Source organism: Puma concolor, chromosome F2 (genome assembly GCF_028749965.1).
Source record: "Puma concolor isolate L17-30 chromosome F2, mPumCon1.1.hap2, whole genome shotgun sequence".
In the NCBI taxonomy this organism is placed as follows: domain Eukaryota; kingdom Metazoa; phylum Chordata; class Mammalia; order Carnivora; family Felidae; genus Puma; species Puma concolor.
This window is the reverse complement of record NC_141684.1, coordinates 11416337-11441838: the sequence shown is the minus strand read 5'-3', so window position 1 is coordinate 11441838 and position 25502 is coordinate 11416337. Positions and strand designations below refer to the sequence as shown.

The 25502-nt window shown below is 43.4% G+C and overlaps 1 protein-coding gene across 4 annotated transcripts in view; it reads right to left on the bottom strand.

Moving 5' to 3' along the window:
- ASAP1 (ArfGAP with SH3 domain, ankyrin repeat and PH domain 1) overlaps nucleotides 1-25502 on the bottom strand; it is a 348090-nt gene that overhangs the window by 119241 nt on the left and 203347 nt on the right. For all 4 annotated transcript variants that reach the window (XM_086695637.1, XM_086695635.1, XM_086695638.1 and 1 more), the window contains exon 5: nucleotides 5282-5427. In XM_086695637.1, the coding sequence (XP_086551763.1) occupies nucleotides 5282-5427 (146 nt within the window). The remainder of the gene's footprint in view (nucleotides 1-5281; nucleotides 5428-25502) is intronic.

Genomic DNA, 25502 nt, shown 5'->3' with positions numbered 1-25502 from the left:
TCAGAAATGAATAAAGTGAGCCTGCCACACGCAGTTTCAGATTCACAGACATTGTTATTAACTTTTAAGAAACAAACCTTTGTCAAGTTTTGACACAGTATCAAAGAAGAATACTGATGATCACCTGAATTCGTAAAGTATTCCTTTCTCTTTGCAATGTATAGACCTGTGTGAGGCTATATTTTTTTTGTCTATTTCACCCAAATGGCATATTGCAACAAAATGAATTAATAGACTTCAAAACTTCTCTTTTGAATTCTAATACAGTAAGTATGGATAGAAATGGTCCACATTAGCAAGAACTCTTCAGTGTCCTTGATCATTTTTTTTTTTTTTTAACATTTATTTATTTTTGAGACAGAGACAGAGCATGAACAGGGGAGGGGCAGACAGAGAGGGAGACACAGAATCTGAAACAGGCTCCAGGCTCTGAGCTGTCAGCACAGAGCCTGACGCGGGGCTCGAACTCACAGACCGCGAGATCGTGACCTGAGCCAAAGTCGGACGCCCAACCGACCGAGCCACCCAGGCGCCCCTCCTTGATCATTTTTAAGACTGGGGTCCTAAGACCACAAGTTTGTGAACTACTGGCTAACACTCTTTTTCTAGTATATTATAACTCGCTGGTGGGGGAAACGAAAGGGAAAATGCGGATAGAAAGAATTTTGCAAGCTAAACAGACACAAACACGGGTTGATGGCTACTCATACAGGTTCTAGTCAAGCCAGGTGGGCTACCTGCATCCACAACCCATACAGAAAGGCAATGCCATCACTCTGTCGCTGCTGGGGGCACATCGCTGAAACAGTGCATGTCAGGGAACCTGGGGTCGAGCCCCAACTCCACTATTTCCAGGCATATTATTTTTTTGGAGATTTGGTGCATTTATCTGTAAAATGGGATGGGACTCTCTATACCTGCCTTTACCCTGGGGAGTTGCCACAGAGATCAAATGAGAGGATGTAAATAATAATAAAAGATTGTATTTGTTAAGTAAATTCCGCATGTCAGGTAGTGTGCTTGGTGATCTGATTCCATGATCTCAATGAAGTCCCATCACTACCACACAACAGATACCAGCAATGCTATGTACAGGTCAGGACATTAGCCCTACAAGTTCAACCGTTTGCCTATGGCTGTAAACCTGCTGAGCCGGGGAGCTGGGCTGGCAGGTCCAATGGAGACCCTACTTCCCCCCCCACCCTTCACAGCCTCTCTCGGCCTGTTGTGAGGTGAAACAGCTTTTTTACAAAAAACATCTCCTGGTATGTGGAGGCGAAGGGCAGGAAGAAATGCAAGTTGCTTTTTTTTTTTTTAAATTATTTTTAAAGTTTATTCACTTATTTTGAAAGAGAGAGAGAGTGTAGGTGGGGTAGGGACAGGGAGAGAGGGGAGAGGGAGCATCCCAAGCGGGCTCTGCACTGTCAGCATGAAGCCTAACGCGGGGCTTGAACTCGCGAACCGTGAGATCACGACCTGAGCCAAAACCGAGAGTCAGATGCTTAACCTAGTGAGCCACCCAGGCGCCCAGGAAACGTGAGTTACTTTAAACCTGACTTGGTGCGTCGACTCTGGCACGAGCTCACAGGGTAAAGAGCCACAGTGACAACTCTCTTTGGGGTCCTCAGGTGGCAGTCAGTTAGGAGTCAGAAGCTAGACAACAGGAACCAGCCCCAGCCCTGTCTGATGTTAGCGCCAGCATCCCTGCGGCTCTTGGGGTTTTCACATAACTTCCCACCTGGCCATCCCACCTTCCACAGTCACTGAAAGCTGGGAGATGAAGACAAACAAACAGAGAAGAGACAGCTATCATCACTTAGCGGGTCACATTTCTCAGGACCAACCAACCCTTCAGAAACCCCTCAACACAATACACTCCCAATACCGATTACTTACAGGCAACACGATGAAAGTTTTTCTCTAACTAGAGTTAGTCAAAAGCAGAAAGCTACACCTGACCCCCAAATCTACCGTTTCCTTTTCCTCTATATGAAAGTAAGTAATGTTTTAATGAAAACTATTAAAATGCCCATTGTAAGTACTACCTTTATTAGAAAATGACATTTTTCCATATGTACCAAAGACCTTGGAACACAAGAGACATTTGGCATTTACTGGTTGGACTGAGGATACAATTTAGAAAAGTCTAAAAATATCAAAGTACCTTCTTTTATCTTACTCTCTGAATTCCAACTGTATCCATTCTTGCTTAACGTTTCCAGACTCCACTAGCTTAAGAAAATAGGCTTTTCAAGAGCCTCCTGAGAAATACTGGTTCCCAGGGGGTGTTCTAGAGCTCCAACAAGCTCCAGGATGCTCCCCAAACTCTTATGTGGGGGCTGGAGGGCTGCAAGCTGGCCAGAAGCCCCTCCCTCCTGGGGCGTGGCTTCCTCTGAGCCCTCTCTCTGCTCCAAGGCTTGGCCGCATCAGCCTGTCTGGTTCGCTCTACCCTTTCCTGGCAGAACATAAAAAGGGAAGCAGCAAGCTGCTGAAACTGTTGTCAGGTTGTATAAACTCCTGGGACTGGCTTTTTATTCAGTCAGAATAGCGTTCCCTTAGTAACCAACTATAGTACAAACAGATTCTTTACCTGCTTCCTCATCAGGCATGCCACCACTAACTTCAAAGAGAAAATGTCAGTTTTTATTTTTTTAATTAAGCGAACTGGGTCTTCTAGCAATTTCTATCAGATATTTCTTAGACTTCTACCCCTTAAAGGAGAGTAGCCAGGGAGGAAGAAGGCCTGCAGCTTGGAGTTTGTGTAGGGGGCCAGCAAGATCAGCATTACTTAGGGAAACACAATCACCAAGGTAGGGTGATAGAGGCAGTGTAACAGAGTACGGTGGTAGAGACAATGGACTCACAGACAGAATGTTTGGGTACACGTCTGCTTATTAACAGTGTCCCTGAACAGGTTAAATACTGATGTGCCTCAACTCCCTCATCTGGATTGAAGGTATAACAACCATAGGATTGTTGTAAGATGTAAAATAAGAAACCTACATACTGGGGCACCTGGGTGGCTCAGTCACTGAGTCATCCGACTCCTGATATTGGTTTAGGTCATGATCTCACGGTTCGTGGGTTCAAGCCCCGCATCGAACACTGCTGACAGCTCGGAGCCTGCTCGGGATTCTCTCTGTCTCCTTCTCTCTCTGCCCCCCACCTTCTCTCTCTCACAAATATACAAACATAAAAAAAAAAAAGAAAAGAAATCTACACATGATGCACATTACCAGGTTCATCAAGGCGTTCAATAAATATCAGTGGTTTCTGTATGGTGGCAAGTCAGCGCAGTATTAGGTAAGCAAATACAGACAACGAATGTTCCACGAGTTCCACGAGTGACCACTGCGTTGTGGGGCCGGCACACGCTGGGGAAGGAACCCACAGTGGAGGGAAGTGGAGGAATGGACTGGTCCAGGAAATGTGCAAGGGATGAGTCTCGACTGAAGCCAAATACATTTGGTGTCCGGGAAACTAAAGGTTATTAGCAAGACACCCCTGTGAAAACACCCACCTCAGGGGAAAACAGAACTTCCTCCCTGAGCAAGTCTGTTACCAGTAATTACTCACGTGCATAGTCAGAGTGCTGCTTCACTTCCCTTCTTCCCACCACATGGCCTTTGAGCAAGGCCATCAGCAGAAAGACAGGCAGCACCCAGAGGAAGGAGAAATGAGGGCCATCTTCCGAATAAAAGCGATTTAAATACTCTAAGATTTACAGAGATATCACGGATTTGTCAAATAAACCCCAAAGTATAGGAACATGTTGGTCCTAAGTTCCTGAAGTTTTTGAAAATAAGACCTGTTTCTATTCTCCATCTTCATTTTCTTTAAGATTAGCTGTCACTGTAGGAGACTAACTCAATGGCATAAACCACAAATTAGAATTAAGCTGTTAGGAAGACAGACACACACATGTATTCATCTAGTAGGATAGGAAAAAAAAGGAGACTCTGATTGGCCAAATATTCAGGTTAAAACACTATAGAATGGCAGTTTTCATTTTTCGAAGAGTATGTATTTGTCTGTAAACTAGCTGTTTGTATTGAACAGATCTGTGACTAGATTCTCCTGTAAGGTCACAGAAGCCTATCTGATAGAAGACAACTAACCCAGGGCCAAGACATCTTGAGTTCTTAAAGGAGGCCAGGGTGCAATACTGAGAGACTGGGGGAGAGGAAGAGTCTGCCCGTCTTCAGGAAAGAGCCGAGGAAAGTATGGCATCGTTTTCCTTTGGGACTGTCCAACCTCCCTGTGCCTCTATCTCCCGGGACTCTGGAGAAGAGAGACTTGATTTAATGTACAAGGAGGGCTGGGTGGTGATGCCACACAGAACGAGCCTTCTCAGTGTGAACAGGGTGTGAGGGCGGGTATCCGGACAGCAGTGTCGCCAAAGAGACCACCTCAGCCCCAACTCTGTTTGCCTCCTGGAGCCAGACACCCCTCACGTCCCAGGTTTTTAGGGATTCCTTTTGTCATCAACTTCTGTAACCCTGGATTCCCCTGAATCCCAAAATCCTTTTCTTGGTGGGGGGGTTAAAATGATGTGAGGAACTGGGGAGGTTAATTATTTGTAAGTCAGGGACCAAAATGCATGCTTGTCTTCATACAAGTGAGGTATAACACTTGCAACGTGGATTTCCAGTGTATGTTTGACACAGAAATCATCAACACTCTTTCAACTAATAAAAAAACAAAAGTCGCTAAAAATTATCTCAAACAAAACCCAAACCAAGGCAATGGTAGAATGGGAAGAGAATCCAGGTTAACTAGCTTCTCTGACTCCGTAAATCTTCCCTGCTAGAAGCTGGATCTAGGAGTTCTACAACGGTATTTTCTTTTTTCTTTTTTTTTTTTTAAATTTTTTTTTTTTTTACGTGTATTTATTTTTGAGATAGAGAGAGACAGAGCATGAACGGGGGAGGGTCAGAAAGAGAGGGAGACACAGAATCTGAAACAGGCTCCAGGCTCTGAGCGGTCAGCACAGAGCCCAATGCGGGGCTTGAACTCACGGAGTGTGAGATCGTGACCTGAGCCGAAGTCGGCCGCTTAACCGACTGAGCCACCCAGGCGCCCCTACAACGGTATTTTCTTTACACGTGACTCCACACCGGAGACTTTTAAAAAGCTTTTCATTTTTTATTTTTTTAATTTTAATTTTGTTTAACCCCCAGGACGGGGGGCTGGGGAGAAGATTATTAAATTGTTCTCTTCATGATCTTATTGTACTTTGGTCTGGTTGAAATTTTTAGAAATCACTTATGCAATGGCTTACCAGATTTTTCAGCAGTGTGGACAGTTCCTTTGTAAGAGTAGAAAACTTGACGAAAGCAGTGCCAAGGTCTGGGTTGTCTCGACTTAAAAAATTACTTCCGAACTTGTCAAGAACTTGTGCATAGTTTTCTTCATTTTGTACGTGATCTAAAAAAGAAGAAGGCAGGAGTCTGAGCTATTATTTGCCACAATGACGAGATACTTTGAACACTGATTGATCATTAGAAACTCTTAAAAGGAAGGCAAAGAGACACGGCATCAATTATTCACTGAATGTGTCCAGAGGTGGTCAGCGGGGAGCGAGATGCCTTCGCTCACTCTAGTAAACGGGGTTTCCTCCTTGTTCTTTCACAGCGTTCAGTTCACCTACATCCCAGCTAGCCCATGGACTCCCCACAGGGGGCGGGGAGGGTCAGGTTATCATCCCATTTCAAAGCACATCGTATTTCCATTAAGAAACTATGATTAGCAGGAACAAGGAGAAAAGTCTCCTTTGAAAATCAATCTTGGAAGGCAGAAGAAACATCCACGGGTTCTAACAGGTTTCCTTCTCTGCAACTCATCTTAATTTCCTTTAATTCTGTCTAAGCCTCAGATCTGAGGAACAGCATTTTTAAAATGATTTTTTTTGCACACGATCTCTTGGTGTGAGTCGTGAAGGCATGGATCAGATGGATCAACGTTTGAGGTTTGGTTTCACCACCTATAAGCTAGCTATCTTATCAGTTTTGTAACTTTTATGACCATTATCCTAGTTGGAGAATTACAAGGCGTTAATGAGATACTTGTGAATACATTTCCTCACTCTGAGCTTTGCTTTCCTGATCTGTAACATGACACTAACCCTATCTTACATGAATGTGGTGCTGAAGAGGTGATACGAACTGTACAAAGAGTGAGGGTACCATCAATAATAACCACTCCCACTCTCTCTACTGGGCTTCCAGGATAATATCACACTCTCTTCACCATTCTTCTATGTCTTGGCTGCTCCCTCCTCTCCAACATCTTTGCTGGATCTTCATCCCCCTGACCTCACAATGTTGGAGAGCCCTGGGCTTTTCTTCTCTCTCTCTATGCTCACTCTCTTGGGATCTCATCTAGTTTATAGCTTTGAATAACTTCTATTCTATCCCAAATTGATACCCCAGCCCAGACCCTAGCCCTGAAATATAGATTTCTATATCAACTGCCTATTCAATATCTCCACCTGGATGTCTGATAACTATGTTCAATCTCAACATGCTAACAGCAAACCCTTAATGTTCTGCCCCCGACCTTCTTTTTCTACAGACCCTTATATCTCAGTTAATGACAAATACATTCTTGTAGTTGTTCAGGTTGAAGCCCATACTAGTCATGCTTGATTTTTCTTTTTCTCATACCCCAGATACAACCCACTGGCAAACCCTATTGTCTTTACCTTGAAAATGTAACCAAAATCTGACAACTCACTACCCCCATGGCTATCAATCTTATCTGACATCATCTCTTGCCTTGATCACTGCAGAACCTCCCTATGAAAGTCTCTTTATTGCAGCTCTTTCTTGTTCACCTACAGTCCCCTATCAATACAGCATCCAGTGTGGTTCTGTAAAATTGTGCATCACATCCTGCGATGCTTACAGCAGACGTAAGCACTTACCGCAGATATCCAGACTCCCTACCCTTGCAGGCTCTGGAAGGCAGTCCTGCACGTCTCTACACCCTTGAAGGAAGCAAGCACGGAACATGACACATGCTGACCAAGGAAGTGTGAGTGGAGGCGAGGTGCCCCACTTCCACGTGCACACGTTTCAGATGCCTCTACTCAGGTCCCCGCTTCTCTCTTCCTTTGTGGTAGAGGACAGGGAGGCACAGATTTGTACGGAGCCCCATAAGAGATGCATGACAATTTACTGAATGAATAAATGAACGGTGAGTATCTGACAAAATCATGTCTAGCAAAATCATACCTCTAAAGGCTTAATTAAATACCTCCTTATAGAGCCTTCCCTTAGTTGGCAATATCCTCCCTTGCCAGTAACTCTCTGTGCCTCTTTTGCAGTATTTTCCACCATATCACATCATATTTGTGTAAGTACAGACCTTTCCTTGCCATACGACTGTGAGAGGCAGGTATTACTTCTGGCTCATCTCTGCGTCCCCACCCAACAAATACCACCGTGGTTGTCATTTTTCGGTGAGCTGAGCTTAAGAAGCTAGGGCTCAGTAAATATCCATTGACTTGGATTTGTTGATTTTCTTTTCAGGAATTTAAGAAGCATTCCCTTCTTAAAATCTCCTGGATCATTCAATAATGGAGATAAAAATCCAAAGCATCTCACTCTCAAATACACTCTCAATAACTGTGCGGGAGCACTGGGCACTCATGAAACCAAACAGAGGTCTGAAGTGGGGAATGTCCCAAGAAGGAAGTCTCAATACACAAAAGGAAACAAGTGTCACAGCAGGCCAGTGAAATGAAATGAGGCCCCAGCAGCCTTCCAATCATCACATCAAAAATTCATGATGCCTACAGTGGATGTCAGCATTTTAGGCCGATATTAAAAAAGATAAAACGCAGCTCTGGTTATTGCCCAAGTAATGGAGGGAAGTGGCTCAGGAAAACACAAAAGAAAGGCCACATCAGCTCGACAGACAGGATGCACATGTTTGATCTCCTCATAAACTGGAGTTACCCCTGATTCCTTCTGTCTAAAGCTAAAGAGCCTACCTCACCCCTGAGAATCCCACCAGACCTCTTCTGCTTTTGGAGGCCAGCAAAAACAAGAAACAAACAACAAACAAACAAACAAACAAAAATTCAGCAGCCTGTTCATTTCAACTGCTTTCAAAGAAAGTGTTTCTGGTAAAACAGAAGTATATAGGATTTTTGTTTGCTTGGAATTATGAAATATTTCAAATGACATATATCACAACCTTCAGATGAAGAGAATACTCATGGACCCACCAGCCAGTTTAAGAAATAAAGTATTCCAGAATGTTTCCTCTCTCCCCCAATCCCAATCTCTTCCCTCCCTCCCCAGACACAGCCACTCTCTTGAGTTTGGAACCGCATGCAGAGCTTAGAAAGAATTAGGAGAAGCTCTTAGTCTCTCAGAGATGATGGACTCATCAAGCAACAAGACAGACTTGGCTAAGGCAGATGGGGCTCAGGAAGGGAGCACTGGCATTTGTTGAGAACCTTCTCTTACCCAAATGCTTTTTACAAGACCATATTTAACCCTCACCAGAACCCTGTAAGGGAAGAAGGAGGCTTTATCGGGAAGATGAACATCAAAAATGACATGAGAGAGGCAAAAGGTGAGACTCGATGAGTAAGTCCAGGCTAGGGCATGGGTCCTGTGTGCTTTGTTAATTCCACTAATGAACCACCATATAGTCAATACCTATATTTATGTGCATAAGTATATGTATGGTAATCCTACATCTGTATATATGTGTGAAATTTCCTACTGTAGATACATTTTAAAAATCACAGTCTATGGGGTGCCTGGGTGGTTCAGTCGATTAGCATCTGACTCTTGATTTCAGCTCAGGTCATGATCTCATAGTTCGTGGGTTTGAGCCCTGTGTCGGGCTCTGCGCTGACAGCACAGAGCCTGCTTAGGAGTTTCTCTCTCCCTCTCTCTTTGACCCTCCCCCACTCTCAAAATACATAAACATTAAAAAAAAATCACAACTTAGTAAGGTGTATCTGGGGATAATACTAATAATCTTGTGGGTAGAAATAATGGCAATTAACTGTTAGGCGCTTAAAACAGTACCTGGCATGTAGCCAGTATAAGAATATATATCTCACACACACACACACAAAATAAAGAAAAAAAAGAATATATATCTCACATGCTTTTTTTTTCCCCAAATCTGTGACAACTCACTAGCAATATTATATAAACACATGCATCCCTTTGTACAAAACTAAGGGTTTACCAAGCAGGTTTTCAGCAGAGGGAGAGGGTAGAGAGACAGGGGGTTCTGGTGGAGGAGAGAACAACAGCAGAGGCAGAGGGCAGGTTCAATTACGGAGTATAGCAAGCAGAGAAACAAATGGTAAATTCGGGGGTGTAGGGAAGAAGAGAGAAATACAGGGCTTTGGGGGTGGGGGGGAGGGACTGTCACAGACACAGGTGTGACTGAATGGGAGGGCTGATGAGACAGAAAATGGCTTGACCAGGACCTTTCAGAAAGCAGGGTAAACTACGTTAAGTGCCAGCAGACTTTCGGGAAGCTGGTAAAGTGAGTGCTGGGGAAAGGAAGTGAGGATGGAGACCAAATAAAAGAAAAGAACAAAGAAAGAGAGAAATTCAATCCAGCCGTTATGGAGAGATTCATGCTTTTCAAACATCTACAGGGGATTTCTGGTATTCATGGTATTGTCGCAGAATGTAAGATAATTCTAAGAGCCAGGTGACTCCCTTCAGTTCTGGAAAAAGAAGAAAATAAAATAATTTTACCAGCTGAACCAGAGAGGGCCACTTAGTCAAGATTTCAACTGCTGGCATTTCTTTGGGGAGATGACTAACATATACAGATCACCTAATATGTTCCATGCAGCTCGAAAGGGCCTTTACATACATTCTGACATGTAAGCCCCACAGTAGTACCTAAGTAGTGACTTACTATTCTAGTAATAACACAGATAACAGTAGTGTGTCGAGTATTTAGCATATGCCTGTCACCGCACTAAGCACTTCATGCACATTACTGAATTCACTTGTATCAACAAGACTGGAAGAGAAGTATCGTTATCATCCTCACTTTTGAGATGAAAAAACGTGCCCAAGGTCATACAGCTGATAAACAAGGGAATTTAATCTTGGGCTTTTTTGATCTCAGAGCGGAGACTCTCCCCCATATCCTCAAGTGAGACAGATCTACGATCAAATTCCAGGTCTGTCACCAACCCTGTGTGGTGTTCTGGTCGAGTAACTCACCTTCCTAAGTCTCATCTTCTCAGCTCTAAAATGGGGGTAATAATGGTATTTGCCGCACAGCGGTATTATGGAGAGTGAGTTACTGCATGCCAAGTGCATGGGACATGATAAGGTCGATAAATGTTTATGGCGAGGACAGCAATGATGGATGACAGCACCAGGCTGCTCCTCGGAGTCCAGTGCAGTGGCGTCCATCTTTCGTCCTCTGGCCAGGGGGACAGAGGCTCCAACTATACTCTGAAGTCCGTGACAGCTCTCAGAGTATATGTTCCTGGGGCTGGCAGTTACAAGTGCCTTGAGAATACATTAAAATTCAATAGTCTCTTTTTTTTAAATATTTTTAAATGTTTATTTATTTCTGAGAGAGAGAGAGAGAGAGAGAGAGAGAGAGAGAGAGAGAGAGAGAGGGCTGCAGAGGGGCAGAGAGAGATGGAGACACAGAATCGGAAGCAGGCTCCAGGATCTGAGCTGTCGGCACAGAGCCTAATAGGTTCGAACTCATAAACCATGAGATTATGACCTGAGAGCTGAAGTCGGACGCTTAGCTGACTGAGCCACCCAGGCGCCCCCAAATTCAATATTCCTTTGAAATGTCATGTACATTTCTCCAGTGAGGCCGTCCTCAAAATTTTCAGAACCACAGCAATTATTAAACAGGCCTTTCTCTAAGGCATGTTTGCCTTACCAAACTGGGAAACTCACAAAACTTCCCAACTGGCCTGTCAACCCAACCTTTGATGCTCTGTCACTGTAACTATAGCTGCAGCTTATAAGCACCAACCGTGTGGCGAGATCCAGAACGGTGAATATCCTAAAACTTCTTCAAGGCAGTGTTTTATAGATAAGACAGTGAAACTCACTGGGGAATCCACATTGGAACCTAGCCTCATCCGATTCCAAACCCACCCTTTTCCACTGACAAACTCAGGAAAGACAGTCAAGGCTGCCATGATGCGTGCTGCAAATATCTATTTGGAATCTAATACATGAAAGGCTTAATGACAGACACCAAGAAAAACAGGGTAAGACAGCCTCCTGTCCTGTAATAATGACAAAGATGCAATAAATGTAACAATGACTGATTACAATCGTTAATAATTATTAATTACAATTATGATTAATTGTGGTTAAACTTTTGATCACTTAATGGGCCAGGAGCTGTGCTTTCGTCCTGCATTACTTCACTCAATGCTCACAATGACATGCTCTTATTATCCCCATTTTCCAGATGCAGAGACTGGTTCAGAGTTAAACAGGTTGCCCAAGGTCACCCAGCTGCATGGTGATGACAGGCACGGGCTGCGGAGCCTGTGTTCTTACCCATCATGCTCAGTTAAATGCTGGAACTCCAGATGTCTCCTATTTTTGAGCCAGATGTCAAGTGACTGACTGAGGGATCTGAAAATCTAGGTCCTTAGCTCCAGGCTCTACCAAGGGACCCTGGTCAGGTGACTAAGGCTCTCAGGGGCCTTTATTTCACCTATAAAACAGGCCTGATAGGGGCGCCTGGGGGGCTCAGGAGGTTCAGCATCCAACTCTTGATTTTGGCTCAGGTTACGATCTCACGATTTGTGGGTTCAAGCCCTGCGCTGTACTCTAAACCATGTCAGCACAGAGCCTGCTTGGAAGTCTCTCTCCCTCTTTCTCTGTTCCTACCCTGCATGCTCTTTTCTCTCTCTCAAAATAAATAAGTAAGCTTAAAACAGGTCTGATAATACCTATACCCAGCATACTCCTTGAGGTTGAATGCTAAGAGGTAAAGATGTCATAATTAATGTGAAAGCTCTTTGGGGAAAACTGCAGCCAACAGCAGTGAACATTATAAAACCACGAAGGATTATTTCTATTTAATGAGTAAAGGCCTTGAAAGCATTCATAACAGATCCATCCTCAAAAGCTCCCCCAACCTTGACTAAGCACAGCCTAATGTTTACCGAGGCATCATCTGACGGAGGGACAGAGGCATAAGTGGTTTGTGTCTCCCTGGGTTTGAATCTCCCTCTGTCCAGGCTGACCCATCCGTGACCTTGGAAAAGGTACTTTTCTGGGTCTCAGCTTTCATACGTGAAATGTGACAGATGTAGGATCTATAAAGTACATGGCAAGCCTCTAAAAATATCTTTACTTTTATTGCTTTCATTCACCCTGAGACCGAAGGCTGAAGCTCTGATGTTAATGGAGAATTGGGTACAATCTAAATATCGTGGTATTTTTTGGAGGGTCCACGATACACAAGACAACTGTGGACCAAACCCTAGGTCTTCCATTTACCAGCTGTGGATCTAAGACAATCCATATAATCATCTTAGACTGTGCTTCCTTAACCACAGTAATACCTCGATGGGATCATGACGCGGACAGGACAGGAAACGCCTCCAGTGCGTCTCCTCCGGGGTCTGGCCTACGGTGGGTCTTTAAGATATGGGAGGAACCATCCCTGGCCCCAGACTGAGTCTCCCTTCCTTAACTTCCCACACTCTCCTTCTTGAGAGCCTCGCTTCTCTTCCTGTGTCTCTATGGAAGTTATCTTCTTTGCCACGAGTCCAGTGCCACTGTGTTTATCATCTCATCTTCGAGAGCTCAGAGGTATCTGGAGCACAGCTCGGAGGCAGGCATCATTCCACTGCAGCCACACAGCCCAGCCGAAGTTCCCCAGTGCCCCTCACAGTTCTGGGCCTCAACCTGCCTCTTGCGAGATCAAATGTAAGTGCAACCTCCCAGGCGAGCCTGTCATTCACTCCCTCCTCAGCCTCTTGCGACGTCCCAGCTGCCAGCTTTACCTGATCTGCAGTTGTTCACCCTGTCCCCAGCACTCGACCAGCTTGGTAAAATGCTCAACGTATGTAGTGAAGTCTCCCGGAGCAAGTCTTCTCTCCTTCCTTCGGAAAATACTTAGTATTGGCCACGTGCCAGGCATATAAAATACAATGAGCTATAACTGTAATAATAAAGCCATGTCATAAATTATAGTGCTGGCAGAGAGGGGGAAGTGATAAATTCTTTTACACCATCCTATACATACTCTGTAGCACTAATCACCCTTTAAAAATTTTAATTCCATTTGTTTTTAAAATTACAAAAATAATTCATACACTTCTACAGAGATATATAAAGATACAAATGATCATTTCCTTTCCCCTTCTCCAATCCCATCTCCTTGAAATAAGCAGAGTTAATAATGTGGTATGTTAATAATCTCAGCAAAGCTTTCTCTATGCTTAAAAAATACACAAACACACATACAATAGGGGGTCTTCTCCCTTTTTCTCATTTTTAAAAAACCAAATGGCATATTAAAATCAAGACTACATGGCTTACTTTTTTCCTACTGAATAAGGATCAAGAAACCGAATACAATTAAATCTAATTAATCATTTTAACTGTGATTATATTCCTTAATAAACACTACTACGATTTGGAGAACTATCCCCCTGAGGGACTTCCAGTGTTTGCTACTGGAAAACCAATGCTGCCATAAATATTCTTATCCACAAGTTCTTACATGCTGTCACTTTAAAAGATGCAGTCACAAAAGCAGAACTGATGGGGAATGGGGTGCACACTTCAAATTTTAAATAACACTACTATGTTTCCCAAGAGGCTGGTGGTAACAATGCACAGACCCAACAGCCGCACAAATGTAAGAGGGATTTCTCTAGAACTTCACTAGCGCACAGATGTTGTTGCACTTTTTTAATTCATACCACAGGGATGTGAAAAAGTGGGTGACAGTAAGCCCGAGTATCTTTCTGTATTTTATTGTCCATTCACATTTCCTTTTCTGCCTGTTGTTTTCCACAGCTTGCCTTCTCCCTAGCAGTCTGTGAGAAAATTTTTTGCCTAAGGGACGGCAATCTTTTGTAATATGTGTTGCTGGAATTCCCTCCCGTTTGTCTCCTCATTTGGTTTACGGTGTCCTTTGCCACACAGAACTTTTTAGATTTCATGTCATCAAACATACCAATCTTCACCCAGAAATCCTTTGAGTTTTCTATCTTATATTCCCAAACCTCCTAATAGTTTGTATTAAAAAAACAACAACACATTGAAAGCTTGAATTCAATCCAATGTATCTGTTCATGTAGGGTGAAGAAAAGTTCTAGCGTTAAAGTTCCTAAGCCTTCTAATATTTGGTTTAGTTTTATTCTCTTTTGAATACTTCAATACTTAATCCATCATCGATGGTTTTTATTTTCTTTCCTCTGTATGAAAATACATTGCTTATTTAACACAGCCTCTCATAGGCACCCATGCTGCATCTGATAAATAAATGAACACACGGACAAAACTTGGATGTAGCCACTGAGTTCCCAAGCGATGACAACTGCCTAACACCCTGAAGAATGAACAGCTCATTACTGGTAGACCCGGGAAAACAGGCACAGCATCCCATCAAGGCACCTTAAAGTACCCGGGGATAAAGAAGCTGGTGTCTGCTTGAGTGGGCAGAGATACAGAGACCACCAAGGGGCCCCCAGTCTCTCCAGAGCTCACCGTCTAGGCAGGTTAAAGTTTTAAAAGCACTGCCCTCCACTCCTGTTCAGTGTCAGAGTGGGGCCCGGCTCTTTTTGTCACGCTGATGATCCATACAACCAGTTACCATTCAACCTGTGACCCTGAAAACAACCTGTTTTGTTTTTAAGTTTATTTATTTTTGAGAGAGAGAAGGACCATGCATGTGAGCAGGGGAAGAGTGGAGGGGGGGGGGGGAGAGAGGGGGAGAGAGAGAGAGAGAGAGAGAGGACCCCAAGCAGGCTCTGTGCTGTTAGCGCAGAGCCCAATTCAGGCCTCGAACCCACGAACCATGAGATCATGACCTGAGTCGAAATCAAGAGTCAGATGCTTAACGGACTGAGCCTCCCAGGTGCCCCATGAAAACAACCTGTTTTAATTTTACAGACACTATATTGGTGGGGGGTGAGGGAGTTTGGGCTCAGAGTCCAAACTCTGTATTGCCTTAGATACAACCTCCACTATTTAGACACATTTAAATTGATTGTGAACAAGTTATTTCACTTCCCTGGGCCTCAGTTTCCTCATCTGTTCCCACCACCACTCACTAAGGTTAAGGTCCAAGGCAACATGGTTAAAGGCAGAACGGTTTGCATACATTTTTTTTTTTTAATTGCCTTTCTCCATGCCACTTGGGATGACTCATTCCTCTGATTTTTCAAGGTCATTTTGAATTTGGATTTGTGTTTCAAAATTCTAGCCAAGCCTCTACAAGAATCTGCTCCAGCCCCAAGGGTGTTATCTGGAAACTTAGCATGCAGACTCCCATTTCCGCAGCAACTGACAAATCCATTAACTAACAGAGCCCCAAGACAAGATGCCTGCAGAGTTCCACAAGGCTATTACTCGGCATTTAAACGGCATTTGAGCATCAGAAGCAGCAATGCCCTCTCTTCTGGCTCCATCACGTTGGCCTCCTAACTGCCAGATAAAATCCACATCACGCTTGGATTTGCTGTCGGCTCTTCTGGGTAATGTTCATGCTTTGAGATCTGCCCCCTAAGAAAAGCTAGGAAGGAGACAAGTATTCCTCTTCTATTCCAGCCTTCTAGTCAACTGCCCACCCTCCGAGGGAGCCAAGCTTTCTTATAAACAGGTGTAATGTACAAATATGGCCCCACATGTTTCTATTAATTCACAAACTTTCATTAAGCACCTACAGTGGGATACAAAGGTTATGTAGGTCATTCGGTTTACAGCCTTGGTCTTTCTGAGCTTCAGCTTCTTGGTTTAAAAATTATGTGTAACATGACTAGAGATAAACCAAAGCCTCACTGGGATCTTGCCCTGGTAGATGAAGTAGGCTAGGATAGGACCTGGCTGGGCAGCTGCTCTTTAAACTGGTACTCTCCAGACGATTTGTGACCATCTATACTTTTCATGAAAAATTTTATTTTAACCTACATTTATTTATTTATTTATTTATTTATTTATTTATTTATTTATGAAAGACAGGGTGTGGGGTCGGGGGGGGGGGTGGGCAGAGAGAGAGAGGGGGACACAGACTCCGAAGCAGGCTCCAGGCTCTGAGTTGTCAGCACAGAGCCCGATGATGGGCTAGAACCCATGAACCGTGAGATCATGACCTGGGCCGAAGTCGGATGCTTAACTAAGTGAGCCACCCAGGTGCCCCATGGTAAAACATTTTGAAACCTAAATTTCTAATATTTAATTACTTAACCATTTCCTTATGTGTTAATACAGTATATGTTAGATGCATATTCTGCATACAATGTTACTACTTATATCCATCAATGGTTCTGATCTCAATTCCACAGCTTGCAAAAACCTCTAAAATTGACTGAAAAATTCTGCCTTCAAAAAAAATTTTTTTTTTAAATTCAGAGAAGGTCTGTTGTTCTCATATTATACAGGGATTGATGACCCCAGAATGTTAAGGATCACGGAGGAAAGTCAGCTGAATCTAAAACCTTCTTGCCCTCAACAGGTGCAGACTCCAATGAGTCTGAGGGAGAACAACAGCACGTGTACAGAAGAGATCAAACGTGCAAGCTGGCCTGTTTGGTTTTGGGTGGAGAATGGCATTCTTTTTTGGACCCCGTGACCCCCCCAAAGGGTATACATGGTGTCTTTTAGGTTGCAAAAGAACCTTCGTGTCCTTTCATCACCACTATTTCATCAATAGACAAGGTAGGTATCATCTCGGTTTCACAGAGAAGAAAACTGAGGTCTTCAGAAATGGACGGACTTGCTGAGAACTACTCTGCTACTTATAGCCAGAACAGAGATCACACCCCAGCGTTCTGGTCTGGGAGCCAATGCTCTTCCAGAGGGGATCCCCCCACTCCTCACTGTGCAGGCGGCACAGAACACCCCCAAGCACTACAGCAATACACGTCTCTCCACTCCAGGGCTCCTGGAAAAGGCATCGCCCAGAGCGTGGACAAGGAAGATGACAAGGGCCACGCAGCACACAAATGTGCCAGGTGCCACTTAAGTGTGCTGTCTGTGGTTCAGAATACACACACGCGCACACACACACACACACACACACACACACACGTTTAAAAAAGAACTACGGCTGATTAGTATTTTCTTCTTTTATCTCAATTTTCCTTTGCAAATATGTTAATATATATTATACTTTTCCAATGAGAAAAACAAACAGAAAATGCCATTAACAACAACAACAACCAGCCCCAGGTTTTCCAGAATGCACTGGAAACCCCCTGCGATTCCCCATAAAGAAAAAGTGTGACGTTTGATCAATTATCAGGGACATGGAAGATCGGAGAATATCCTGTTGTCTGCATGCAGGTGACAAACTGGCCATGCAAAGTCATCCTCCATCAACCCCCAATCTCTCCGTCTTACGGCACTGATTATTTATGAAAAACACTTCAGGATCGATAGCAACTTGCTTGATTTCCATACCTAAGCAGGCGTCAGAAAAATCGAGAAGTAGTTATCTTCCTGGCTAAAGACTCGGCTGGAGAGTCCCTCCCGTCCTAGACAGAGACATTTAAAATTCATGTGCATGTCCAAACCACAAATGGAATCCAACACATGCATGACTGCTTTGTAGAGTTTATCACAGAGCATGGCTGCCTGAAGCCGGGGCCTCCTGTGAAGAGCTGAGGTGGGTTTGCCTCACAGGATACTCCACGTGGCCAGGGAAGCCTGTGTGAGAGAGGCAGAATGGAAGCGACCCTAGCAGGAATACCATACACAGAAATAAAACCAGAGACCCTGGCATTCCTCCAGACTCTTGCTATAGTTTAATTGCAACATCATTATACAGGAAAACATAACCCTTGTTTGACGAGGCATAAACCATCCAAGAACGTGGTCAAAATGCAACTTGGAATAAGAGGCAGCAAGATCTGGAGTGACCACAGAATCTTGGCCGTAATCGTCAAGGAGGGTCTGCTCAAGGCAGAAAGGTTGTCCGTAAAGAAAACTCGGCAGTCACTAAGCTGAATCTTTAAGCGAACGGTAAAAAGGATTAGCTGATAGGGACTGAAAATCACAGTAGGACACATCTGTGCCTTTAATTTAAGAGACTCCTCAACTTAGTCAATTTGGAAGAACGAGAGAGAGAGAGAGCAAAAACCATGTGAACAGCACTGGGCACCCCCCCCCCCCCAGTCAATGACGAGTATGTGTCCGTGGGCAGGAGGGACAGTGTTCGCAGGGGGAGCCTCTCCCTGAGCTGCGGGTGATGGGCTCAAAGGCTGTGTGTGGAGGGTGAGTGTGTGCGTTTTCAATACCACACTCCTAAAGGAATGCCAATCTTTGTAAAAACACCGAGGTAGAATTTTAAGTGTACTTTATTGGCCATATAAGGATTTTCAAGGGTTATTCTGACTCCATGGGTTACTTCCCTTACATGCAGACTTTAAGACCAAACTTCAGAGTGAGACTACGAGGTGAAAACACTGAGTTTACAATAAACTGGAAGTCCAAGAGTACAGACGATCACTGCTTATCCTAGCATTTAATCACCTACTTGCCTCTCCTGTGCTTCGTAAATAGTTTTGACTGAATAAACAGAGCGCCTATTTTCTGTGTTTAGGTATCTGTGATCCATGGACCCGAGCTGAAGACATACCTCTCTCTAAGTCACTTTCACACACTGCTGCATATTGTTGAGTCCAACTATGCCAAAACACCTCTCTGCGAGTCAAGTGTTCTGTCAATCCCTGAATGTTGTACGTTCAATCAATGCTTGATAAATGAATTACTCATACATTATTTTTTATAAAGATCTATCTGCATCGGCAGTTGATAATTTGATGGAATAACTTGTACCAGACTAATGCTCCTGCCTATAACAATTATGAATGATGGACAAAATACAAAAACAACCACTAGAAACCACTGGAAAGCACGCAAAAGCAGGAAGAAAAAGAAGGGGTAATACCCTTTAAGGAAGAGAACCATGCCAGAGAAGACCATATTTAACTGGCTTTTCTCCTAAAGGCAGACTTTAGTCCATGTTGGGCAAGGAGAACTGAACTCAAGTACAAAGTGGCATTTTACTCAGCTGAGGTGTCAGAGGTCAGAGTTTGAGATTGCTTCAGCAGCTGGCAATTGAGGGGGAAAATCCAAGAAAAGAAGAAGTCACAGAAAGGGAAGCCCTCAAATTCAACCCCCGGTTGCCCAGAACTGCAAATGCTTCGAAAAGCCTAGCAGAAAACAGTATCTAAAGAGTTAAGCAGATTCCAGCAACTTCCCATTGCTAAGGAAAGAGTTTGGAATTCAAATCCCACAAAGTTAGCCAGGGCTTAGTAAACACTCTGGGCTGAAAGCCTGGATGGATGGTGCCATGAGAGTATGGGCCATGTTGCAGGACTAAGGGCTATATCCTGGGACTATAAGCAAAACTAAGATAAACTTACCGTAAGATCAAGGTGATGGTCATCACCAGAAATCTAATCAGGTACTAGAATAAAACACCACACATTTCATAGAAGATAAAAGAACCCAGAGTCTCTACATCATACAATTCAAATGTCTAGCATGCAAACAGAAATTATTAGACACACAAGGAAACAGAAAAATGTAGCAAAACACCAAGAGAGAGAGAGAAAAAAAAAAAAAGTCAAAAGAAATGGAACCACAGACAAGTTAGATGTTGGATTTAGGACACAAGTTCAAAATAAATATTACAAGTAAGGTCAAGAATCTATAGGAAAAGATGGATAAATGGGTGAAGAGATAATAGAACTCTAGGAAAGACAGAAATTCTACAAAAAAAAAAAAAAAAAAAAAAAAAGGCCACACAGAAATCCAAGAACTAGAAAAATATGGTATCTGAAATAAGAATTAACTGGATGAGACTAACAGCAGACTGACACTGCAGAAGAAATGAGCCATAAACTTGAAGCCAGGAAAGTAGAAATTATCTAATCCGAAGCACAAGGAATAAAAAGATTGAAAATAAAATCTCAGTGACCTGTGGGAGAACATTAAGCGGTCTAACACAAAAGTAACCTGAGCCTAAGAAAGAAAGAGACAGAATATAGGAATAAATAATTTGAAACAATACTGGCTAAAATTTTTCCAGCATTGATTAAATTTTTGCAGCTGACTGTAATTTTAACTACCACGGATTAATATATTCTAGTATCATATTAAATATTTTTAATATGTTCTTTCCAACGTGTGCAACAAAGTAGCCATTATGGTCCCATTTTAGAAAGGAGGAAACTGAAGCTTGGGGGTGGGGAGTGAACGGGGGTAGAGCTAAGCAGCTTGGATACATCCGTGCAGTGGTGGATGGAAGAGGACAGATTTTGTTTGGACTCCCCCTACTGTTTCAGAGCCTCAAGCTGAGGAGGATGAAGTCGTCATCGCGGTCACCATTGTCAGGGACCTGCATGACCTGTGTGATGCTTCAGGACCGTCCGATGAGGTTGAAAAACTATTTTTCCATTTCTAGAAATGAAGAAAAAACTGCTCGAAGTATTCTCTGACAAACCAGTCAGGGGCTGACTCAGCATCTGACCCCACATCCATGTGACCCATTCGAGAATAAGTCACTAAGGGGGTGCGGGAAGCAGTTTCGTCTATGGAAGAGAACATGCTGGTTTGCGAGCCTCCCTAGTCGTTCCTAAGCGATGCCAATTACAGAGGCCCTAGTACTGGCAGTGAGGGGCGGAGAAAGACGAGACTGTGGTGAGTCAGTGCCAGGTCCAGGTTGCATTTAAAGTGAAAGAAGCTGCTCCTCTTTTTGAGGGACCCATCTAGTACCTTCGTGCTCTAGGACGACCGCCTGTTTTACTGGCCTGTCCCCCTGCACAGGTGAGGCACTCCTGGGAGTCCTCACTGCCCCAGCCCACGGCGGCAGTCACTTACCAAAGACCTACGGTTCAAATCCCGTAGCTACTTACTAGCTGTGTAAATGATTTAAACCAGGTTTAAATGTAAACTTACTAGCTGTGTAGGTAATTCAAACTAGGTGACTTCATCCCAAAGTGGGGATAATAACGTCTTGCATATAGGACAGGCGAGACAATTAAGAAACATCATAAATCTATATAATAAGGCATCTGGCAACAAACGTCAGCTATAATTTCTTAATTCTACAAAAGTCGACTATTAAGGTAAGAATATGTTTTTATATTTACCTTTAACAGTATTTTTGTTATTCAGCTTGAGGCTTTAAAAAAATCTGAAGCACTCGTTGGGAATGAACACTCCCAGTTTTTTGTTGTTTTTTTTTTTTTAATTTTTAACATTTTATTCATTTTTTGAGAGACAGAGACAGACAGAGTGTGAGTGGGGGCGGGGTAGACAGAGAGGGAGACACAGACTCTGAAGTGGGCTCCAGGCTCTGAGCGGTCAGCGCAGAGCCCGACGCGGGGCTTGAACTCATGAACTGTGAGATCATGACCTGAGCTGAAGTCAGACGCTTAACCGACTGAACCTCCCAGGGGCCCCGAGCACTCCCAGTTTTATTTAAAATGACTTAGTTTCTCATGAAGAACGCTCCCACAAAATGAGCGTATATATCATAAAAAACTACCTCATTTTAAGAGCACTCCTTCATGGGGCGCCTGGGTGGCGCAGTCGGTTGAGCGTCCGACTTCAGCCAGGTCACGATCTCGCGGTCCGTGAGTTCGAGCCCCGCGTCGGGCTCTGGGCTGATGGCTCAGAGCCTGGAGCCTGTTTCCGATTCTGTGTCTCCCTCTCTCTCTGCCCCTCCCCCGTTCATGCTCTGTCTCTCTCTGTCCCAAAAATAAAAACGTTGAAAAAAAAAAAAAAAAAAAAAAATAAGAGCACTCCTTCCAGGACAGCAAAATGAAGGAAGTGTGTGCACCTGCCCTCCATGCCCCGTGCCCCCTGCCTCTGATTTCAAGTAACAGAATATTTCAGGCAACAGCTTGAATATGAAAACTGGACCTTCTTAAAGAGCCTGGAATTCTGAGATTATTTTGGAAAGAAACTTCAATTTTCTAAATGCAGTTTAAAAAATTCCCCCAGTTTTATCCCTACATACTTTGAGGAGTACTACTTTCCTGGATAAGTGTGCCTCCTTTAGGAAAAAGCTTCCTTCCTTGACCCTTTTGAAGGAACTAATTATTTCAATTTGTTTTCACCTTTTAAGGAGTAATAATGGACCCACACAAATACAAAATGCCTTGCAGGCCGGAAGTAATTTGTTTAGACTTGCCTGAAATCACTACCAAACGGTATTTACAGTTTCAGTCTAAAGGCTTCTACTTCTGGGGCTTAAAATTACTTCTTTACTAGTAAGTTTACTGTATACCTTTTGACATTTTATGATTCCATACGTTTCTATTAAAATTCTAATCCATTTCATCTCTTAACTATTCCAGTTAGGAAACTCCCTCACACTGAAGAAACACTCCAGGATTAAAAATACCATTATATGACACAATGGTGAGACACCAAACTTAATTATCAATTCTAGATTCACTCTGCATTATACCTTTGACAAAATGTTAGCTAAAAAAAGCTAAAATGAACTTTCTTTCCACTTCCTATCCACTGATGAATTTAGCACTTTACCTTTAAAATCTTAGATTTCATCATACGCTTTGAGCTATTTCTTAAAATAGATAAATTAACAAAATGAAAATCTGGGGTGAACATCACACATTAATTTTGCGTTAGAAAACACAAATGTTCCTATAAAACTACTCACTTCATAATTCTACACTGAAAAGGGAGAAAACTGCCTTTTTCCCCTCAAGTATGGAACTGTTTATGACAACGTAGCCATACACTGGAAATAAGGCTTCCATATCATATGCCTGTAATTGAATTCCATACCACTGTCATTTTTTTATTCGCTAAAATTAAAGAATTTAAGAGTCCCAACTTTCAGACTAACAATGCTGTATATTTCTAGGGGGCACAATGTGTTACTAATAAGCTAAAACGTATTCCAAATATATCTTGGCATGAATTTTAAGGAAGCCACTATTTAATAATAAAATCCACATTTGGATTTGTGAAAAAAAATTTATCATAGAAGAAGAACTAGGAGAAGGAATATTCTGGGTTCTTTACTTCCAAGGAAAAGTATACTCATGTGTAATAATACATCTGATTCAAAAAGATGAACAAATTCAACCCAACAAAGTCACTGACGGAACGATAAGCCAGGCGCACCCATGCTTACTAGGAATCACGGCCTCCTTCCATTTTTATGAAAGTACAGTATATTTCAGTTTGCTTTTTTAACAGCACTGATGAGCAGTGAGCTCGTCTTTCTCAAGAGACACACACTGACTTCCACTGAGCCTAGGATTTGCACGCCTAAACCCACGTTTGCAAGGGCAGAAGTCTCATGAAGGCCACTCCAATGTCTACTGCCCTGACCCAGGGGCTTGTACCAAGATTGAGGCGACGTGTCAGCAGGCAAGTGAAGGCCTGCCCGGGGCTGGCAGAGTCACTCCAGTGGCCTCACAAGAGGGTGGCTGGTTTCCTCCAAGGCAAACGTGGAGCCGGTGGGGAGACCCAGACGGAAGCTAGCTCTTTTATGAACTGGCCTAGGAAATCACATGGTATCACTTCCATCACATTCTATTCATTAGAAAAGAGCTGTAAGTCTGGCACATATACCAGGGAAGCGAATTAGGCTCTATCTTTGGAAGGAAAAACTGTCAAAAATTGCAACATTTTTTTTTAAGTTTATTCATTTAATATTTCTGAGAGAGTAAGAGAGAGAGAGTGTGTGTGCGCAAGTGGGGGATGGGCAGAGAGAGAGGGAGGGAGGGAGACACAGAATCTGAAGCAGGCTCCAGGCTCCGACCTGTTAGCACAGAGCCTGACGTGGGGCTCAAACCCACGAACTGCGAGATCATGACCCGAGCCGAAGTCGGACGCTTAACGGACTGAGCCACCCAGGTGCCCCTGCAACATATTTTAAAACCTCTACTGTTCAAGAAACTACTAGCTATTTTAAACATACATTAGGAGACAGGAGAGGTGGGGGGCGGGGGGGACACACACACCAAGGCAAACTTTCTAAATGACAATATTCTTCACAGATTAATAATGTCCACACTTCAAAACTTAGGAACAATACAGGAAAGTTAAATAGCTTGGAAAATTCTCCCCTGATCCAAGCAGTTCACAGAATTCAGTTTTTTTTTTTTTTTCTTTTCTGAAATGGCCTCATACGCAGCAGGGACAGTAAGAGAAAGAGACAAATCCCCAAAGCCATTTTCAAACTAAAGGCTTTTGGGGAGATAACTTGTTTTTCCAATAAAATTGCTGTTTTTATTATACTGTGTTCCAATTAATACTGATAAAGGTTCTGCATAAACATAATAACTACATTGTAAATGCAAGACCACCTCCAAGGTATTCAGCATCTTCCACAGTCTGGTGGGGGAGGTGGGGGTGGGGGTGGGGGTGGCTGGTCATCTCAAACCAGAAATACAGAAATGCTTTGTAAAACTTTAAAGAACATCAGATGGGTCTCATGTCACTTAAGCACTGTGAGAAAACAAGAAAATGATGAAAACACATTGGGAACCAGATACCAGGGTTCAGCCTCTGTGGCTTCTTTGGATGAGGCCAAAAGCCCTCGGATGGGAATAGCCCGGATTCCACTGGGCATGTATCATGGAAAGATCTGCAACACTGCTGTTTTACTCATCTAGCTATTTTTTAAGAATTAAATGTCACAGCGCTGCCCACACAAGCTGACCAGAAACCCGAGTGTACTATGCTCACTGGTGATGGTGGCAACCCTATCAGGTCCCAGCAGTCTGTGAGGTCTGAGTTTTTATCCCCACACGTCCGAGCCATGGGCATGACAACTGCTACCGTGGCCCCTCTCCAGGAACTACCAAAGTCACCCCAGGATTTACACTGCTGGGAGGTTCCATTTCATCGAGTCATTTGTGAACAGTCATGATTAAACACTTAACAGTTGTTCATGGCAAGCTTCTCAGGGACGTATCTAGCCAACATGTAGCAATTCATTCCCCATGTGCTGAACCTCTAACCACAGGTCAGGTAGAAGACACGTACAGGGTGGCGGTACACAACAAAGCTGGAATCAGCTAGACCCTCGTTCCATTACTGTTAGGTGTGGCCCCTTGCAGAAGATAGTCTGGCTCTTGAAGCTTCAGCCTCACCACCTATAAAATGGGATCTAATGGGGACAACGGTAGGCCTACCTCAGAGGCTTGTTCAGCTTAGCTTCGTACGCATCAACCCCCTTGAATGTCACCTCCTCCGAGAGGTGTTCCCCTTAGCACCCTGTCAGACTGCATCAGGTCCCTCTCTGTAAGCTTTCCAGTTTCTAAATTATAAGTACTTTCT